This window comes from Mobula hypostoma, chromosome 21, assembly GCF_963921235.1.
Source record: "Mobula hypostoma chromosome 21, sMobHyp1.1, whole genome shotgun sequence".
In the NCBI taxonomy this organism is placed as follows: Eukaryota; Metazoa; Chordata; class Chondrichthyes; order Myliobatiformes; family Myliobatidae; genus Mobula; species Mobula hypostoma.
Window position 1 is genome coordinate 48,977,235 of NC_086117.1, and position 22,011 is coordinate 48,999,245.

Sequence of the window (22,011 nt, forward strand, 5' to 3'; positions counted from 1 at the left end):
GACTCCAAAGTCCCTCTGTACTTTAGATTTTTGAATTTTCTCCCCATTTAGAAAACAGTCTGCACTTTTATTCCTTCTGGCAAAGTGCATAAACATACACTTCCCTGCCCTATAATCCATCTGCTGCTTCTTTGCCCCTTTCTCCCAATCTGTCAAGGTTCTTCTGTAGACTCCCTGCTTCCTCAATGCGATTAGCCCCTTTATCTATGTTTGTATTGTCTGCAAACGTGGCCACAAAGCCATCAAATTCTGTCATCCAAATTATCAACATATAACATAAAAAGAAGCGGTCCCAATACTAAGCCCTGCAGAACACCACTAGTGACTGGCAGCCAATCAGAATAGGCTCCCTTTATTCCAATTCTTTGCCTCCTCCCAGCCAGCCAATCCTCTATACACGCAAGTATTTTTCCTTTAATACCATGGGCTCTGATCTTGTTAAGCAGCCTCATGTCCAGCACCTTGTTAAAGGCCTTCCAAAAATCCAACTAAACAACATACACTGACTATCCTTTGTCTATCTTGCCTGTTATTTCCTCAAAGTATTCCAACAGATTTGTTAGGGAAGATTTCTGCTTTAGGAAACCATGGTGACTTTGGCCTATTTTATCATGTGCCTCCATGTTCCTTAAAAATGGACTCCAATATCTTCCCAAGCACTGACATCATATTAAATGACTTATAATCTTCTTTCTTCTGCCTCCCTCCCTTCTTAAAGAGTGGAGTGATGTTTTCAATTTTTCACCCTCTGGAACCATTCCAGAATCTAGTAATCCTTGGAAGATCATTACTAATGCCTCCACAATCTCTTCACCTTCCTCTTTCATAACTCTGGCATGTAGTTCATCTGGCCCAGGTGACTAATCTATCTTCAGACCTTTCATCTTCCCATGCACCTTCTCCTTAGTAATAGCAACTACACTCACTTCTGCCCCCTGACAGTCTCAAATTTCTGGCACACTACTTGTGTCTTCCACACTGAAGACTGATATAAAATACTTACTAAGTTTGTCTGCAAATTCTTTGTCCTCCATTACTTCCAATGTAAGCTGCCGCTGGTGAGGAACAGGGACTACATGCCAGTAGCAAACAGAGCTACCAACTACTTTATTAATCACAGTTCTTCTGGTAATCGTTCACTGCAATCAATAGTCCGTACCTTCCCTTTAAGAGCTGAGCTGTTGAACCTCTGCTATGTCCTGGCATTTTTATGGTGTGAACTGAAGTTTCGAAAATGCAGGACAGTTGTCACGTGGTGTGTAGGAGCTGATTTGAGGTGGCCAGAGAGTGGGGAACGAGCTGATGTTTGTCCATTGCTGGAGTGGACTTGAGGGTGATTGATGCAGCAGAACTGAGGAAAGGCAGATTCAAAGTGGCAGCGCCCGGGCCCAGGCCCAAAGGTGATAAAGACCTGAGACCTGATCGATTTAAACACCGGGCTGAATTGGAAAGGTTGGCTATGAGCTGAATCGAGGTGGCGCCAGAGCATATTGAAGTGGAAAAACCAAGGTCCTTGAGCAAAGAATGGCCTGAGGTTTGATCAGTTTAAATGGCGGGCCAAATTGGAAGGTCGGGTATGGGCCGAATGGAGGCTATCGGGCTCAGGTCCGAGAGCGTACCAAAGCGACAGGGCCCAGGTCTGAGTGCAAGAGCCAGAGGTCAGAAAACCGTTGCGAGGTTTACGTGTCTCTGTACTGAACTGAGACTGTGGGCTGCAACTGATGGGCTCCTGAATTGGCTACAGTGATGACTGGCTTCACAGCAATGGACTCACTTTTGTGAACTTCAGTTCTGAATGTTATTTACCAACTTTTACTGTTTGCACAGTTTGTTTTTTTTTACTGCACATTGGGTTTTTAATGGTCTTCTTTTCTTTAACTTGTTTTGTGGCTGCCTGTAAGGAGATGAATCTCAAGGTTGTATATAGTAGAGATGATTTAATAATAAATGTACTTTGTGCTTTGTACTACCTCTCCTGCATCATTTTCCACTGGTCTAATATCTGCTCTCACCAATCTTTCACTCTTTATATGTCTGAAAAAACCTTTGGTATCCTCTTTTACATTAATGGCTAGCTTAACTTCGTATTTCATTTTTTCTCGCTGTAATGGTTTTTATATATCTTTTTAATCGCCTTCTATTGGTTTTTAAAAGCTTCCCAATCCTCTAACATCTCACTGTGTTTTGCTATATTTTATGCCCTATCTTTTACTTTTATGCTGTCTTTGACCTCCTTGTCAGTTATGTTACTTCATCTTCCCTTTAGAATACTTCTTCATCTTAGGGATGTAGCTATCCAGTCCCTTCTGAATTGTCCTCAGAAACTCCAGCTATTGTTGTTCTGCCATCATCCCTGTTAGTATTCCCTTCCAATCAACTTTGGCCAGCTCCACTCTGGTGCCTCTGTAATTCCTTTTACTCCACTGTAATACTGAAACATCTGACTTTATCTTCTCCCTCTCAAACTGCAGGGCAAATTCTATCATATTATGATCTCTGTCTCCTAGGGGTTCCTTTACCTTAAGCTCCCTAATCAAATAGTCATAGTTATAGTCATACTTTATTGATCCCGGGGGAAATTGGATGGTTCATTACACCACACCCAATCCAGAATTGCCTTTCCCCTAGCAGACTCAATAACAAGATGCTCTGAAGAGCCATCTTGTAGGCTTTCTACAAATCTCCTTTTTTGGGATCCAGCACCAAACTGATTTTCCTAATCTACCTGCATATTGAAATCTGCTACGATTATCATAACATTACATGCCTTTTCTAATTCCTATTCAATTATATCCCACATTCTGACTACATGTATACACCCTTGCAGTTTCTTAACTCTACTCACAACGATTTTACATTTTCTGATCTTATGTCACCTCACTCTTAGGGTTTGATTTTATTTTTTATAAACAGACCCACCCTACCCCCTCTATCGACTTGCCTGTCCTTTCAATACAAGGTATATCCTTGGATGTTAAGCTCAAAACTATGACCTTTTTACAGCCATGACTCAGTGATGCCCATAACATCATACCTGCCAATCTCTGCCTGTGCTACAAGATCTTCTACCTTATTCCATACACTGCATACATTAAAGTATATAGTAACACCTTCAGTACTGTGTTCGTTTCCCTTTTTGATTTTGCCCCCCGTGCTACACTTCAATTCATCCCACTGAAGGCAATTTTGCCCTGACAGCTGCCTGTCCTTCCTCACTGTCTCATTACACACTGCATCTACTTGCATACCAACTGCCCTGTCCTCAGCTCTATCTCTCTAGTTTCCATCTCACTGCCTAATTAGTTTAAACCTCTGCTGCAGCTCTAACAAACCTGCCCACAATGATATTGGTCCCTCTCTGGTTCAGGTGTCACCCACTTTTTTTGTATAGGTCATACCTTCCCCAGAAGAGATCCCAATGACCCAGAAATCTGAAATGCAGTCCCCTACACCACTCCCTCAGCCACTCACTCATCTGTGCTATCATCCTATTCCTGCACAGACTAGCACATGGCACTAGGAGTAATCCAGAGATTACTACCTTGGAGGTCCTACTCGTCAAGCCTCTTCCCTAACTCCCTATACTCACTTTGCAGGACCTCTTCCCCCTTTCTACCTATGTCATTGGTGTCAATGTGCACCACGACCTCTAGCTGGTCACCCTCCCTCTTGAGAGTCTTCTGCAGCATCCTGAACCGCCCTGGACCCTAGCATCTGGGAGGCAACACACCATCCTGTCTTCTCTTTCACGGGCACAGAATCTGCTGTCCATCCCCTGAACCATCGAGTTTCCTATCACTATTGCTCTGCCTGACTTTACCCTTCCCTGCTGAGCCTCAGAGCTGGCCACAGTGCCACTCCCTGGCTGCTGCTGCTGTGCCCTGCTAGGTCATCCCCCACAGCAGTATCCGAAGAAGTATACTTGTTGCTGTGATAAATGACCGCAGGAGATCCCTGCACTAACTGCTTACTCCCCTTAATTCTCTAAGTGGTTACCCATCGGCTATCTGAATCCTACACTCCGAGTGTGACCTCTTCAGTAAGACTCACCTATGAAGTTTTCAGCTTCTGGAAGGTTCTGAGTGCATCCAGCCCCAGCTCCAGTTCCTTGACCTTGTCAGTCAGGAGCTGAAGGTGCGTGCACTGCCTGTCGAAGTCCTCATCAGCGAGACGGTCACATACTCTGAAATACCACATCTCACAGGAGCAGTATTCCACTCTCTGAACTGCCATCCTTCCTACACCTGTTATACCTGTAACTTCCCAAGCTTAAGTTCTAGCCTGCACCTGTCATCACCCAAGCCTGCTGAGCCACAGCCTGACCATTCTAACACTGCCAACTCCAACAATGACCAATCCGCTTAAACCCTCGTTTTTTTATTGGCCCTTACTAAGATACTATTAACCCAAGCAATCTCCCACTCCACAGCCAAGTCACAACAAGTCCTGCTCGCTTTTTAATATTGGCACATAAAGCCCCCATCGGATCTGTCTGCAACTCACCCTGCAATTTCCCACTCCACAGAGGGAAGTCTCAAAGGAACTTCATCTAATTTCAATCAGCCAATTTAACTTTGGTAAAACTAATTCTACTTTATGGCATAGTGAGGGAGTGTAATGTTCAATTGGTCATTAAGTAGACTTTAATTCTATTTGACAGTTTTTCATGCAATTTAGTCCAGAGTTAATAACTTTAAAATAAAATAGAGCCAATATATACTACCCTTCCTCCTCCAATGTGCCAATGGCATGCTATTTTACAATTTATTTCTTCTGACCAAGACTTAATCACTGATTTTCTTGTCGGTGAGAGATGTTGATGACGGGAAATGGAACAACCCTCAACTTCAGACACAAAAGGTCACCATCGAAAGCCGGAATTTTGGAAGCAGGATGCCTGGGAGTCTGAGTTCTTTGCCAAACACCATTCTACTTCTGTATCCCAGCCACAGCCAGCTGGACTTTGGAATAGCCATCTGTGGAGGCCAAGTCACTGGGTGCATTTAAGGCAGCGATAGATAGGCTCCTGATTAGCCAGGGCATCAAAGGGTATGGGGACAAGGCAGGGGAGTGGGGATGACCGGAAGAATTGGATCAGCCCATGAATGAATAGCGGAGCAGACTTGATGGGCCGAATGGCCTGCTTCTGCTCCTATAGCTTATGGTCTTATGGCTGGGTAACAGCTGCCTATGCTGTGACATGAGGCCAGGTCAAAAGCTTAGCTACCTATAGAGCGAGTGCCCGTGACACAGGGCACAACAGATCCTGCAGTTGCCGGAAAATCTTGGTCAACACGTGCAACATGCTGGAGATAGCCCAGCAGGCAAGGCAGTATATATGGAGGGGAATAAACTTTCATCCCCTTCCTTTCCAGTCCTGATGCAGAGTCTCAGCCCGAAATACTGACTGTCCATTTCCCTGATGCTACCTGACCTGCTGAGTTCTTCCAACATTGTGTGTGTGTTGCCTGTGATGGAAGGCTGATTGTGATTCGGGTGCACATCAGGCTGAAGGGCCTGCTTCTGTGAGACTCTGTAAGACTCTATGGCTGTCTTAAGAGGGTGGCTGAGTATCCAGCAGATTGAAATGTGTCAAAGGTCTACTTAGAGAGGGTGCCCGGTTGAAGCGGGAGGTGTGGGAGTTTGACATTATGCATGTTGGGTAGTTAGGCCTGGGAATCTAAGGCACTTTGTAGAGAAAGGATACTTGTGGAGTGATTACACCAATCCAGGGTCACATTGAGAGGGCTCTTGCTTTTTGGTACTCAGCCAGTCATTCTTAGCTATACTGGTGGGTACGGTCGGAGTGGTTGTGGGAAGTGTGAGCATCTATGGAAGGAAGGAAATCACCAGTGGTGGGAAATTACTTGCTCAGTAGGCAGCCTCCTGGACCTGCCGAGCTCCTCCAGCATTTTGTGTGCATTGCTCAAGATTTCGAGCATCTGCAGAATCTCTTGTCTTGGTGATACCAGACCACATTGGGACGAGGCTGGCTTTCGGGTGATAAGGCCTGTGTAGATGAGGAGAGCTCGCAGAGAGACGAGTGAAGGGACCAGGGCTTAAGAATGACTCCTCAATGCAGGGGAGAGGAAAAGGTGGAGGAAGGTGTCAGAAGAGGCTCTCCATGAGAATAGGATTACATGGGAACTGAAGAGTCACGGAGACACTGCTGGTCTTCACACAGCCCCTCATGTTTCAGTCAGAGTGGAATGACTTCAGACTATCTTCCCCTCGCTCTGTGCTGACTGTCAAACCTAAGTCCTGTCAGTTGGCTCCACGGCAGCAGCTCCAGAACCAGAGCTGACGCTGGACGGCAGATGAAGGTCCAACATTAACAGAGCTGATGTGAGTTAGTGTTGTGCCTTCCCACACATCTATCAAGGCTTACAGTGACAAGACCACAAGCCAATGCATCTTCCTGAAATCACGGATGTGGATTGACAAAGGGAGGAGGAAAGCCTTTGCAAAGAAAGTGAGAGTGATGTTACTATACCTGGAACTACTGGACCGGACACTATAGTGACTTACTTCACTTTATGGTTCCGACGTTCTCGGAGAGCACTCTCTCCTTCCTTCTCACCGGCGTCTCTCTTTTCCTCTGACTCATAGGTCGAGAGTGCCTTCTGTCGGTGCCTGCGCCGCCTCTCTGCTCCCTCTTGGCTCCTGCCTGGCGCCTCGCCCTCCCGGGCACCCGACCGAGAGCTGTCCTTGGCTCGGCTGCGCTTCTCTCCCTTGGCTGTGTTGGCTGTGCCGTTCCCCTCCCGGCCCGGCTGCTCTGCCCCATGTCGGTGCGATCGATGTCTCTTGTGCTCCCTCTCCGGGGCCTCGTCCACGGAGCTCTGCGGGTGGTGATGGTGCCTCCGCCCGCCTTCCCGGCTCCTGCTCCGCTCGCCCTTCCCCTCCTTGCACCTCTCCTCCCGCTCCCCCTCCACTTCTTTGCTCCGGCTCCTGTGGGAGCGCCGCTGCTCGTCCTTGGCGCTGGCTCTGGGCTCTGCGGCGTCTGGAGCACCGTCTCCCTTGTCCTGCTCACCCGACTTGTCTCGGTGACGATGGGGCCGTTTCGGAGGCTCACAGCTCTCGGGCTGGACCAGCCTCTCCTGCTCACTGTCCTGGCAGTCACTGGGGCGGATCTTATCAGCGCCCTTCCTCACGTTGTTCCTGGGCTCCACGACCAAGGGCCGATCCAAGTGGGTTTTCATATCTGGGCGGATCTGATGAGATGAGACGTACATTCTACGCTGCTCGTCGTCGAGTTCATTGAAGAGAGCCTCCTGACTGGTCAGTAGGTTCTGACGCCTCAGTTGAGAAGTCCTCTGTTCCCAGACAGACATGGACTTGAATGACTTCTGTTGATCTTTGCTGCAAATAACAAAAAAAACGTATAGTTGTACTTTCACAAAAGCCAAAAGCATAAATTCACTCACCTGAAATCCGCACTGATTTCAGAATTTACATTGTGCGACACATTTAAAACACCCAGAGGTGAAGACAGCAGAATGTTGCTTTGGTCAGAAGTTGGTGTTTTCACGGCTCGCATGAAATATGAACTTTTTAAACTGAGGCTGGCTAAGTGTTGCCCAGATGTTGGTGCTGCAAAGATGCGTGCCTTCTCCATCACCCTAACCCAGTGACACTTGCCAAGTACAGAGATCAGACCAGCTAAAGGCCCTTCATCTGGAGCTGTCGCAACAGGCCACTGGCTGGGTCTCATCAACAAGCTGCAGCTTGGTTCGCAGGTCAGTATGGACATGGGAAGACCAACTTCTCATTCCATGGCTGCATTGGAAAAGAATCCTCTCTCAAAACAAGATAAAGGGGAGTAACAAGATAAAGGGGATAAAGTAACCAAACAACCAAAAACAGCAAACATGACGTAAAATAAAAATTCCTCGCGAGACCCAAAATGCAAGCATTTGCTGTCTTGTCAGCAGTGAGCCTTGTCATAGAATACCAGCTTTAAAACCTATTCAGAATCACATTTGCGATGATGATGAAGGAAAACATACACACACACATACACACACACACACACACACACACAGACACACACACACACACAGACACACACACAGACATACACACACACAGACACACACACAGACATACACACAGACACACACACAGACATACACACACACAGACATACACACACACACACACACACACACATACACACACACACACACAGAGACATACAAGTACTCCAATTGACACAGAGAAACACAATGATCACAGGATTGAAATGAGGCAATGAGATGACCTAACGGATATAAAGCCACTCCACACTGCACAACACACACAGATAGTCTGAGCAAAAAGGAACACATTTAACACCTGAAACATATAGCACATTAAGGCCTATAGAATTCACTTTAGAAAAGTGAAGCATTGAACCAATAACTTGTAATTTTTCTTGAAATCTACTAAATGCTTACCGTGATTTATTTTATGCCAATGACAGGTCATATTAGAATCTGAGTTAAAATATAAAAATGCTTTGGAAAAAATGTTTTCTCTCAACTGACAGCTCCCTAATTAAAGACCTTAACTAACTGCATCTGTGTGCAACTTACTAAAGTATCATAATTTGCAAGTCCGTATATATTAAATCACAATACTATAGGAAATCCATTTCTCTGCTAGAAATCTGCTTTTTAATAATTTAAATAATAGTGATGAGACATCAAATGCTAAACTTTGACATGCATAGATCTGATCGTCAATGTGTTCCTGATACATTCTAAAATTAAATTAATACTAGAATATTTTTACTTCCAAGCTTGAAGAAAAAATTGCTCGGCCTTCAAAGTACTTCTTTGCGCAGATAAAGCTCTTGATATGTATTCCATTCCCAGTGTCCCAGTGGAGGTATCAACACATCCAAATTCAATAAGCTAGCCAAATATCCATAAAGCAAATCCTGCAGCGTTATTTGAACACTCCTTTTTACAAACTGTGTATCAAATGCTGGGCGCAATTTGATGATTATTAATTTACAGAAATTAAGCACGGGCAAAGTTTCTAAGTAGTACAAGGAATTATTCTAAGGCTCACTTATTTTTTGTAATTAAATTCTGTTGATGTGTGTGTTTAACGGATACTGCAGTCTCAGCTTTTAAACCTGAATGTTAGGTCCTTAAATGTCAAAATCCTCATTTTATTGGACTCCAAAATAAAAAATCTTCATGCTGCGAAACTAATTCCACCAAGTTAAATACCCCAAATACCTTAACTCTTGGTTGTAAGGGAGGAGATTGCTGGGAAAATACGTTTGTACATTTTGTAGTATATCAAAATTATTTGAAAAGCACAAGGAAATCAGATAAATCACAACATGACAACACCCTAAGATTAAATTTGAATTAAAGAATTTGAGGCAAATTATTGCTTTTGATGTTGACTGAGAGATTTTGTTTGCTTGTTTTGAAGTAATATTGGGACCTCAACTGGACAATTTGATTGGTATAACCTGTGTTTGGATGGCAATATAAAATTTAGATTTTGTTCAAGTTCCAGTGTTACCTGATTCAATGTAGAACGGTCAAAGGAACATTATAAAGTGCAAACAGGTTGAAAATGTAGAAAAGCCAGCAATGAGAGTTGGATGGAGTTGACAACAAGGACTTTCAGAACAGTTGAAGAGCAAGACCCACTATGCATACAACACCTGCTCTTCACACTGAGCATTAAATGGTGAATGAGGCTTTTTGAAGGGGCTACCACATAATATTGTAACAGAGAGCAGACTCACGGTGAATTTACGCTGGAGACTGACGAGCTGCGAGATAGAGCACCTCGATTTTGCTTTACAAAACTGCACATGCAAAAAAAGATGAGACAAAAAATACATTGGGAAAAGATCAACAGGCTCCTTCAGGTTCACAGGTAGGTTGCATTTGTCTGTGACTCTGCTTACGCGGACTTAATCAGAACAGTTGTTCGGGCGAAAACTGCTCCTAGATTGCAATGCAATGAAACAACAGTCAATGTTTCACCCTTCAGACTTCATCCTGCTCCACATTTACACCAACAATACAGACACACAGCACCTTCAATAAAGGAAACAAAACTGAGCAAGTGTTGCTTTGTAAGGATCATTCCAGGAGTCACAATCTGAAACAGAATTAGTAAGAAAATTAAACGAAGACATGCAAAAGACACAGCCTAGAATAGCTGGGATCCATCACTCAGTTAGTCAGAGCGAACAAAAAGTGCCATTTATCTGTACAAGAACTACTTAGCACTTTTGAAACACAAGGCAGAGAAACAAAGGGAGTTAAATCAAGCTGATCTGTAATTGCACGCAAAGCAAAGGCAAGAAGTGGAAACACGGCAAACGAAGAGACAGGTGAACCAGAAATCAGTCGTTTTTGGGGGCGGGGGGTCAGGGGGTTTTGGTGAGGAGTTTGTCAGAAGTGAGATTTGCAAAGCTGCCATCAGCGGAGAAGCTGCAAAGCTCAAAATTTAGAGCGCACAGAGTAATTTAGATGGTTTTTAATGTCGCCCTTCCAAATTCTGTAATTTGGCTGCAGATGCTATGGTATGGGTGAATTAACCGGACAAAGATCTATGTTTTACTTTGTTGCCAATTACAGTAACAATGGTAAATGTTTCTGCAGCCGCTTGCGGACCAGTTTTAATAACCTGTGTAGATTGAATGTAAACATTAGATGCAAAAGGCAAGGCTGCAAAAAGAGGGCCCAGTACATTTGCCAACCTGCTCAGTAAAATTTGCTCCACCTCTGCAAAAATGATGCAAGGGCTGATTAATGTTCGGGGAGAAATAATAAGGCCATTATTCCAAGGAACAATAAGCCATTCAGATAAAAATAGATTACTGCATTATATTTGCTAAATCTTCCAACCTTCTCATAAAGCAGTGAAAACCACTACAATTACCGTGAACAAACCAAATGCTAGAGGAACGCAGCAATTGTCAAGTTTGAGTATCTGCAAAATGTGTCACTTATCTCCACTTCTTGCTTTCACTTCTGTGTAGCTGCAGACCTACATAAAGCCAGCCTTGGAACACAGAGGTCTGAATCAAAACAGCACCATTTGAGGAAAGGAGGGATCAGTTCTGGGGCTGGTTATATCAACTCACCACTGCACAAAATTAAAGCACTGAAACAGTTTTCCATTCAAAGTAAAGTAGAGAAACGGGTGAAACAAACAGAAATTGTGTTTAAATCCATGGTGAATTTTCCATGCAGCAGATTCTGTACCTTTTTGTCTAATTGCTTTGCAACTCTTTGACTGAATAGCAGTATCTCTGTCAGTTGCACATTATAATAAAATTTAACAAATACATCGACAAAACAGATCTTCAATGATTATTTTTCCAAGGACCCCAAATCCATCTCCCTGTACCAGTTTCTCCTCACTGATTGCTCTGGAGAGCTATGGCTAGCCTGAAGAAAGACAGTGGGTCCCATCCACATCTACACATACATTGACCGCCCTTCCTCCTAAAAACTCATCTCCTGGGAGGTTAAAAAAATGTAAGCCCACTTCATGAAAAGATCTGGACACATCCTCTCCAACTCAGGAGAGGTTTACCAAAAAGATCCGGACCCATCCTTTGACATTTAGATGATGTAGTAAATTGAATTCAACACTGGCTTCGCAGGAGAAGCCAGAGATTGGGAGTAGATGAACACCTCTCTGACTGGAGGCCTGTGACAAGTGGTGCACCGCAGGGATCAGTGCTGGGTCCTTTGTTGTTTGTCATTTAGATCAATAATCTCATTGATAATGTGGTTAACTGGATCAGTAAATTTACGGATAACACCAAGATAGGGGGTGTAGTGAACAGTGAGGAAGGCTATCGTGGCTTGCAGAGGGATCTGCATCAGTTGGAAAAATGGGTTGAGAAACAGCAGATGGAATTTAATGCAGACAAGTGCGAAGTTTTGCACTTCAGTAGAACCAACAAGGCTAGGTCTTACACAGTGAACGGTAGGGCACTGAAGAGAGTGGTAGGACAAAGGGATCTGGGAATACAAGTATATAATTTGTTGAAAATGGTGTCACAGGTAGAAAGGGTCGTAAAGAAAGCTTCTGGCACATTGGCCTTCGTAAATCAATGTGCTGAGTACAGAAGATGGGAAGTTACGTTCAAGTTGTACAAGATGTTGGTGAGGCCTAATTTGGGCTTTGTGTGTAGTTGAGTCCAATAACACTCACATCTATGGTGATTAAATACTTTGAGAGTTTGGTCATGACTCGAATCACACCTATCTCAGTAAGGCCCTGGACCCACTGCACTTTGCCTATCGCCACAATAGGTCTACAGTAGACACGATCTCAATGGCACTCCATGGTGGCCTTGGATCATCTAGACAATACAAGTACCTGTGTCAGGATGCTGTTCATTGACTATAGCCCAGCACGTAAAACACCATCATTCCTACAGTCCTGATAGAAAAGCTACAGAATCTACCTCCCTCTGCACCTGGATCCTCAACTTCCCAACTGGAAGATCAGAATCTGTGCAGATTGGAACTAACATCTCTACCTCACTGACAATCAACACAGATGCACCACGGGTATGTGTGCTTAGCCCACCGCTCTACATTCTTTACACCCATGACTGTGTGGCTAGGCACAGCTCAAATGCCGTCTATAAATTTGCTGATGATACAACCATTGGTGGTAGAATCTCAGATAGTTTTGAAAGGGTGCACCGGAGTGAGATAAACCAGTTAGTTGAGTCATGTCACAGCAACAACGTTTCATTCAAGTCCAAAGAGCTGATGGTGGACTTCAGGAAGGGTAAGATGAGGGAACACAAACCAACCATCGTGGTGGGATCAGAAGTGGAGACAGTGAGCAATTTCAAGTTCCTGGGTGTCAAAATATCTGAGGACCTAACCTGGTCCCAACATGTTGATGCAGTTATAAAGAAGGCAAGACACTGGTTCTATTTCATTAGGAGTTTGTGGAGATTTGGTTTGTCAACTAAAACACTTGAAGACCTCTGCAATTATACTTTGGAGAGTAATCTGACTGGCTGTATCAGTATCTGGTATGGGGAGGGGGCGCTACTGCACACTATTGAAGTAAGTTGCAGAAACTTGTAAAATTAGTCAGCTCCACCGTGGGCAATGTATCTTCAAAGACAGGTACCTAAGGAAAGTGGCATCTATCGCTGACATCCCTACCACCCAGGACATGACCATTGGGCAGGAAGTACAGAAGCCTGAAGGCGCACACTCAGAGATTCAGGATCAGCTTCTTCCCCTCTGCCATCTGACTTCTAAATGGACACTGAATCCATGAACACTACCTCACTACTTTTTAATTCTGTTTTTTTGCACCACTTATCTTGAATTAACTATTTAATAGACATATATATATATACTTAATGTAACTCAGTTTTTTCTCTATATTTATTTATCATGTATTTCATTGTACGGCTGCCATAAAGTTAACAAATTTCATGACATATGCCAGTGATATTAAATCGGATTCTGATTCTGAGTTTTGGTCATCTACCTGCAGGAATGATGTAAACAGGTCAAAAGAGCACCAAAAAAATTTACAAGGATGTTTTAGGGTCTGGAAGATCATGATTGAATTGGTTACAATGGTATTCTTTAGAACGTAGAAGATCGGGAGGAGATTTGATAGTAGTATTCAAAATTATAAGGGGTATAGATAGGGTAAATGCAAGCAGGCATTTTCCACTGAGGCCGGGTGGGACTACTACCAGAGGTCATGGTTTAAGGGTGAAAGCTGAAAAGTTTAAGGGGAACATGAGGGGGGACTTCTTCACTCAGAGGGTGGTGAGAGTGTGGAACGAGCTACCAGCGCAAGTGGTGCACGCGAGCTCGATTTCAATGTTTAAGAGAAGTTTGGATGGGTACATGGATGGTAGGGGTATGGAGTGCTATGGTTCCAGTGCAGATCGATGGGTGTAGGCAGTTTAAATGGTTCTGGCAGGGGATAGATGGGCTGAAGGGCCTGTTTCTGTGCTGTACTTCTCTTTGACATAACTTAGGAGATGTTTAGCAAATAGATCTGGACGCATCTTTTCCAACTCAGGAGAGGTTTAACAGAATGCTGCAGGATTAGAGGTATGTGCTATGTGGGGGTTAAACAAACTTGGGTTGTTTTCTCCGGCGCAGCAGAGACTGAGGGGAGACCTGGTAGAGGTTTATACAAACATGAGAGGCATAGAGACTGTAGACAGCCAATATCTTTTTTTTCCCCCAGGGCAGAAATTTCTAATACTACAAGGCGTGGATTTAAGGTGCGAGGGAACAAGCTCAGAGATGTGCAAGTTTTTTGTTACACAGAGCGTGTTTGTTTTATACCACCCTCTATATAAAAATACTTGTTCATTCACGTCCCTGGAATGTACCGCCAAGGGTAGTAGTGAATGCAAATACAGTAGGGATGTTTAAGAACCTCTTAGACAGGCAGATGAATGCAGAGAATGGAGAGATAGGGACATCATGTAGGCAGAAAGGCCTCCTTTCGTAAACTTCTGATTAGCAGTTCAATTAGTTTGGTACAACACGGTTTGCTGAACGGCCTGTCTTGTGTTATACTGTTACATGTTCGAAGTCTTAACTCCTTACAGCAGGGACCAGGGATTCATGAAATGCTCTCGTTCTTTATCCTCCAAGATCAAGTTCTCCTATTGCACCATTTGGAAGATCACAGGGAGTCAGTACTCTCCCCACCATGGTTTCAGGGTCAGTGACAGCCTACTGGGGTCCTCCCAAGTCAGCAATACTCAGGCATTAGCTCAAACATAAAAATCCAGAAGACGACCAGCCTGATCTTACGTTCAGTCAACATGCAGGCTTCCACTAATTTATGTAGATCTCAGCAGCTGTGCATGTTCTCTCATTCTAGCTCTGAATGCTGATTCTTATTTCAGTGCCCTTCATGGTCCTCGGATTAATTGATAACTCACTGGCACCAGAGATTCTATACCTCGACTGTCTGAAAATATTTGAACTTAAAACAGGATATAAAATTAGAATGGAACACTAGAAATTTTCATGTCTTTGCAAAGTACAATGTATGAACTGCAATGACACATACAGGCAGTTTCCAGGCACAGTATTGCTGCATGGACTCTGAACTTACGCTGCTAAGGATAGATTTGTTGCAGATATTGGGCTGACATCTGCAACTTCCATTGCCTTTTGGATCGTATTTTTCTGGATATTGGCTTCTTCCATCTCTTCTTCATCCTGAAGAGAGAAACAACAGAATACTAAAATACACTCTGCCTCATGTGGAGCCTGCCAAATCTTACTTTGACTGATTTTGCTGAAGAACATACTGAACTTTCAAAGCCAGAACACTGGAATGATATTTATTTCCCTTGTCAACGTATTTGTGAGGTCTTGCAAAGTTTGCTAAAGTCGTTTCTGTTTGCAGGAAGGACTTTTACTGGAAGACACAATTCAGATATTTTCTGGGAAAAAACACCATCAATGAAGATCATAATAATAATAATGCAGAGAGACAGATTCAGAAGGAGAGATGCAACAGACAGCATCTGTGTGTGTGTGTGTGTGTGTGTGTGTGTGGGGGTGGGGGAGACCAGGTGGGGGTGGAGATAGGCAGATGAGGGTGGAAATGATGTCGGAAGCTGGGAGATGATAGGAGGAAGCTCCAGCTCAGGAGCTTAATGGAATATTCCTCAAGTGTGGAATAAGAACAACTCAGCAACACTCAGGAATAAGAGGATTTCAGTCCTCGTTGATTTGGCCAGCCCTCATTAATCTGAGGTCTGCCCCACTAGCACTGTGGAAAAACCTTCCTCTGGAGGATCACAACAGTTCCAGAAGGAAGCTTATCACCTCCGCTTCAAAGGCAACTAAAAAATGGTCAGTCTTTGCAGGTGTTACCAGCAATGTCAACAACACAAAACTTTGAATATCTAATTATTACATCAACTATGGGTCACTGTAACTCCTCAACACTGTTTTACTAAGCAAGTGAAAATTGCTTTGGAGAGAGTTGTCACCAGTACCATATTTCATATAAAAAGATGCCAGTACACTGTAGGCAAGCTCTAAATTTCTATTGAGGCATTCAATGTTGATACAAGAACCAAATTCATTGAACCTGAGCTCAAATATCTCAGACATGTGATACTACTAGAGAGAGCTTTCAATCACATTTTAAAACAACTGCACCTTCTCTGAATACTAATTAACTTTAGAAATGTTTAAATTGGTGATTTGATTCATGATATCCATTTCCTGAGCTTGAGATTCCCTTCCCTCTCCTATTGTTTGTGGGAGGAGGATAAGCTACTCGCTTCTGAACAAATTGTGCATCGGAAGCAAGTGCCACTTGGGCAGGGGCAGAAGGAGAATGCGTGATACACAGCTGACAGGACCTGGCTGCAACAGATTTTGTTGGTTACAGTGTGCAACACAAACCCATTCTCCATCAACCCCTTCTCTTGCAAGCTCCTGAATCTCACTTTGAACACTCATTACTCTTCTTTAGCATATTTGGAAAGAAGTTGGCCTGAAATCAGATGATAAAAGCCCATTGCTTTTATCATCTGATTTATGTCATGGTGTCACTCAATAATTAGACATTCTTGAGTTGGAGAAGAGAACAATTCACATTTAATGAGACTGAATTTAGAGGATTTATATTTATTTTTATTTCAGCAAGATCACCGCTCATTCTTTTAAAATATGTCCAATGTGCTTAATCTCTCCTCACTGACAACTTTCTCAGCCAAGGAATAAACTCACACCACTGCTCCTGGTGCGGCCTCCTGTATATTCAAAGAAAGGGGCTTCCCTTCCTCCACCATCAACGCCGCCCTCAACTGCATCTCTTCCATTTCATGCACGTCTGCTCTCCCCCATCCTCCAACCGTCCCACCAGGGACAAGGTTCCTCTTGTCCTCACCTTCCACCCCACCAGCCTCCATGTCCAGCACATAATTCTCTGGAATTTCTGCCATTTCCAGCAGGATCTCACCACCAAGCACATCTTTCTTTCCCGCCAACTTTCTGCTTTCCGCAGGGATCATTCCTTACAGGATTCCCTTGTCCATTCATCCCTCCCCACTGATCTCCCTCCTGGCACTTAGCTTTGCAAGCAGAACAAGTGCTACACCTGCCCCTACACCTCCTCCCTCACTACCATTCAGGGCCTCAAACAGTCCTTCCAGGTGAGCAGGTGAGGCGACACTTCACCTGTGAGTCTGTTGGGGTCATCCACTGTGTCTGGTACTCCCGGTGTGGCCTCCTGTATATCGGTGTAGATTGTATACCGACGTAGATTGGGAGACAGTTTCGCTGAGCACCTACACTCTGTCCACCAGAAGAAGTGGTATCTCCCAGTGGCCACTCATTTTAATTCCACTTCCCATTCCCATTCCGATATGTCCATCCATGGCCTCCTCTACTGTCGTGATGAAGCCACACTCAGGTTGGAGGAACACCACCTTATATTCCCTCTAAGTAGCCTTCAACCTGCTGGCATGAACATCGTTTCCTTGAACTTCCAGTAATGGCCCCTCAACCCCTCCTTCACCAGTCTCCATCCACTTTACCCTCTCTCACCTTATCTCCTTACCTGCCCATCGCCTCTCTCTGGTGCTCCTCCCCCTTTTCTTTCATCCATGGTCTTCTATCCCCATCTATCAGACTCCCCCTTCTCCAGCTCTGTATCTCCTTCACTAATCAACTTCCCAGCTATTTACTCTATCCCTCCCCCTCCTGGTTTCAACTGTCACCTTGTGTTTCTCTCTCCTCTCCCTCCACCTTTTAAATCTGCTTCTCAGCTTTTTTACTCCAGTCCTACCAGAGGGTCTCGGCCCAAAGCATCAATTGTACTTTTTTTTCCATAGATGCTGCCTGGCCTGCTGAGTTCCTCCAGCATTTTATGTATGTTGCTTGGATTTCCAGCATCTGCAGATTCCCTCTTGTGATCACACTATTGCAAATACAGTTTCTTTGCTGGAGAGGTCAACAGCCCTATAGAATTGCAGTAAAATGTCTTTACACTTCTACATCACAAACAAGAGAAAACTTGCAGATGGGCCCTGCTGAAGAGTCTCGCCCCGAAACATTGACTGTACTCTTTTCCATAGATGCTGCCTGGCCTGCCGACTTCTTCCAGCATTTTGTGTGCATGTTGTTTACTCTTATACATAATCTGTCCACACATTATTATTTGCCTTTCCTATCACTTCCCACCCTCCATGCTGACATGCTGTAATTTGTGTATCAGGATACCCAAGTACCTTTGTACTTCAACATCTTTCTACTTCTCACCATTTTAAATGCACACTGATTTTATATTTAATGGCTGTCATCTTCCAACTCAATTGTGTCAAAAAGGTTTCAGAGCCGAACACGATAAGAATAAAAGGCCCTTTGTGATTTGTTGTGTCTAATAAGCTTTCATCACACTTAAAGCACATCATTCTTTAGCAAGAGTAATGTGTTCCTGAATAGGATTTTATAAAAGCATCTTGCCTTCCATTATAAGCAAAACACAAGGCGAGAACCATAGCAAGTATTTGGTCTGTGTCTCTGAATACTTTCTGCTGGTTTTACAAAAGACAGCTAACCTTTGTTAGCTCCTGTGCATTTGCCAGGTTGTCAACAGCAATGGCCAAGAAGACATTTAGAAGAGTGTCTGTTTATGATGAAGCTAAGGAACGATAATTGCTTTGGAGTCAAAGAATAGCAAAATGGTCCACAGCACAGTCCTCTCTCTTGTTCATTTGTTAGCTCATGAAAACACATTCACAATTTGGTGGGAGAGAGGTGGGGGGGGGGGGGGAGGAGTAGGCTAATCCTTCCTAGCTCAGTTTACATAGATTACTTGATTTCCATATTGTAACAGAACACAGAACATGCCCTTCAGCTCACAGTGTCTGCACTGCCCGTGAAATCAGTTAAAATTAATCCCAGCTGTCTGCCCATGGCCTGTACCCCTTCATTCCCTGTCTGCTCATGGCCTGTACCCCTTCATTCCCTGCCTGCCCATGGCCTGTCATATCTGCTATAAAATCCCCAAGATTTTTGCCACTCAGTGAATTGAGGAGTAGTAATCCTCTGCATTGATGGAAACCAACATGTAAGTAAAGATAAAGCCGTGATAACTAGAGTTTGACACAAATGATTTTTCAGCACTGCGGATACGATGGGGTTCTTTAAGAGACTCCTGGATAGGTACATGGAGCTTAGAAAAATAGAGGGCAATGGGGAACCCTAGTTAAGGACATGTTCGGCACAGCATTGTGGGCCGAAGAGCCTGTATTGTGCTGTAGGTTTTCTATGTTTCTATGAATGTGGGGAGCTGACAAGGGAGGTGATTGGTCACTGCACTGTTGGAACAGCAGATGAGAAGTCCTACTGTCCCCGTTCACTTTCCTCAGAGAGCTGACCAAGACTTAAAGGATACAGTTTCCAAATAGTGTCAAGATAATAAAATAAACCGATGAAAACATTCCCTTTTTCACTCCTCCTTGTGATTCAATTCCATAATACATAACTGCATTCCAATCTTCTCCTGTCAGGATCTATGGAATTAACAATAATGAAATTACTGAATATTCATCATCATCAACAAAGTTCAATTTGTTTAGTTACTTGGAAATGCATTCTCAAGGTTAAGTGCAAATACCACATGTGAACATATTTAAAAATAAATCTCCCCTTTTCTAATATTAATGATTTAACTTGTGTTTGTAGTGTTTTAAACAGATAAGGACACAGACTTAGGGCTGTGTTTTGTATCTCTCCGCTACCAATGAGGGATCAGACAGGATCCAGCAAAGGGATGAACTTAGTGAGAGCTGCCTGCAATGGCAAAGCTTTAATATTAAATCACATCAATACTCAGATATTCAATGGATATGGATGTATTGAAGTTAAGCTAGTTTAATTATTGATTTACTTTTGTCACAGGTACCAAGATACAGTGAAAAATTTGCCTTGCATACTGTTCATACAGGAGTTCATTACACTGTGCATTAGGTAGAACAAGGTTGAGCACACCACACAAGCTCTCTGGTTCACTGCACACACATATATTGAGGAGCTTTAGTAGGAGAATCACAGTAGGAGGTGATAGTTTCTGCATTCCATATTGCGGATGAAACCACAAACCAGCCATTAGGATCAGCCAATGCTTTATTGAGTTATTTCCCAACGCTCAATCTTTTGAACGTTGTACAACCGGCTGTTCCGTGCATTTCCATTCATTCTCATAATGCTTTTCTGAGTGCAAAAGACCTAGAAAGTAAGTGAGGCACCAAGTGCTTTGTAGTCAGTGTCGCTCAGTGCTGATGTCTTTACAAACTCATTACATACTGCCCTCGAATCCAAGAAAGGGGAGATGATTAAAGGACAAAATTATTTATGAGAAAGAATTTCAGTCATTAAAAGCTTTACTTTTACCTGGAACACAGTGAGAATTGCAGCTGGAAATGTATCAAAGTTTGTTGGAGGGGTTCCATCTTCAAAATTAAACCTATGAAATGAACAAAGCCACATTTTCAATTTAGCCACTGTTGGGTGGCAGACTGGTCTATAGGACCCAAGAGCAAGGCAGCAATATCAAAAGGACAAACACTGACAAAGCCTGGCTTAGTATGAACACTCTTATCCAGAACTTGTAGTGTTTCACAATGTCCTGCGGACGTGGGAAGCAGACCATGCGAACTCTGTCAGAAGGGGACTTTGTCCCAAACTGTGAAACCACATGCGGTGGATTTTTAGAATGAACTTGCAAACAAGACATGCTAATGGGTATTGGAGTAAGCACATGAAAAAAGAAACCACCATATGCAGTTACTCGACCATTAAAACTTTTCAAAAATTATGTAATTATTTAATAATCATCAATGTTGTAATTATGTGGCATGACCAAATTGTGGCGATATTTTTAAAACATTATTTCACCTCTGATTTTTTTCTTTTTTTTATCCTCAAACTGTACCTTTAATTTTACAGTAATAACATGTAACAAAGAACGATTTCCAATTCACCACAGGTTAACTTACTGTCCCCCAAAGTGTGACAAATTTTACAGTAATAACACGTAACAAGGAACAATTTGAAATTCACCAGAGTCTAACTTACTGGCCCCCGAAGAGCTGCATTCCGAGTAAGGCAAAGACCACAATGAACAGGAAGAGCAGGAACAGCAGACTGATAATGGACTTCATGGAGTTCAGCAGAGACACCACCAGGTTTCGCAATGAGTTCCAGTACCTTTAAAAACAGACCAATCGATTTACCCCAGTAACCACACATGGCTTCTTTTCCCATCTCTGCTGACATGAGATTCTACAATAAAGCTATGCAAGTGACCCTAGATGTTTCAATCTTTGTATGACGTCACCCTTTGAAGAATATTGGAATGAAAGTGGAAAAGGCTGGAAAAGCTCAACGGGTCAGGCAGCATCTATGGGGAGAGGAACATTAACATTTTGGGTAGAAAACCAGTTTGCATAAGTAGCAGAAAACATGAGAAAATCTGGCAGGCTAGATCTGACAGAAAACAGGTTGGCAGGCAAAAATGGTCAGTCTGATCCAAACGGAAGAAAGAGTGCTTGAGGAATTTAACATGGTGTCCTAGCAGCTGTAATGCATGCAGGCAGGAGATGAATGCTGTTCCTGAAGGCTGAGTTGGATAGCAGCACAGAGGTCAGGGTAGAACTGGGATAGGATATTGCAGCGAAATGCGACAAAAACTCAGGATCATTCCCACGGGCTGACCACAGGTGTGTCACAAAGCGTTAGCCAATGTCAACACCAAACACAGTACACTGGGTTGGAAGAAGAACAAGTGAGTTTCTGCTCCAGCTGGACAAAAATGTCTAGGCTCCTGGACGATGGGAAAGGGTTGCACCCCCTGTAGTTTGATGGGAATGTGGCGTGCAGTGGGGAGAGGTGGGTGAGAAAAGAAGTCCAGACCAGGGAATTGTGAAGAAAACGATCCATATAGAACGTTGAAAGGGGAGGGAAGGGGAGTACACGATCAGTGATGGAATGCTTC

General features: G+C 43.6%; 1 protein-coding gene across 3 annotated transcripts in view; it reads right to left on the reverse strand.

Annotated features, from left to right (window-relative positions):
• Nucleotides 1-22,011, reverse strand: part of LOC134359997 (probable voltage-dependent N-type calcium channel subunit alpha-1B) — a 910,000-nt gene that overhangs the window by 204,822 nt on the left and 683,167 nt on the right. For all 3 annotated transcript variants that reach the window (XM_063073960.1, XM_063073961.1, XM_063073962.1), the window contains 6 exons: nucleotides 21,093-21,224; nucleotides 20,409-20,481; nucleotides 19,411-19,528; nucleotides 18,572-18,639; nucleotides 15,103-15,209; nucleotides 6,529-7,359 (listed from right to left, as the gene is read on the reverse strand). In XM_063073960.1, coding sequence (XP_062930030.1) covers nucleotides 6,529-7,359; nucleotides 15,103-15,209; nucleotides 18,572-18,639; nucleotides 19,411-19,528; nucleotides 20,409-20,481; nucleotides 21,093-21,224 — 1,329 coding nt within the window. The remainder of the gene's footprint in view (nucleotides 1-6,528; nucleotides 7,360-15,102; nucleotides 15,210-18,571; nucleotides 18,640-19,410; nucleotides 19,529-20,408; nucleotides 20,482-21,092; nucleotides 21,225-22,011) is intronic.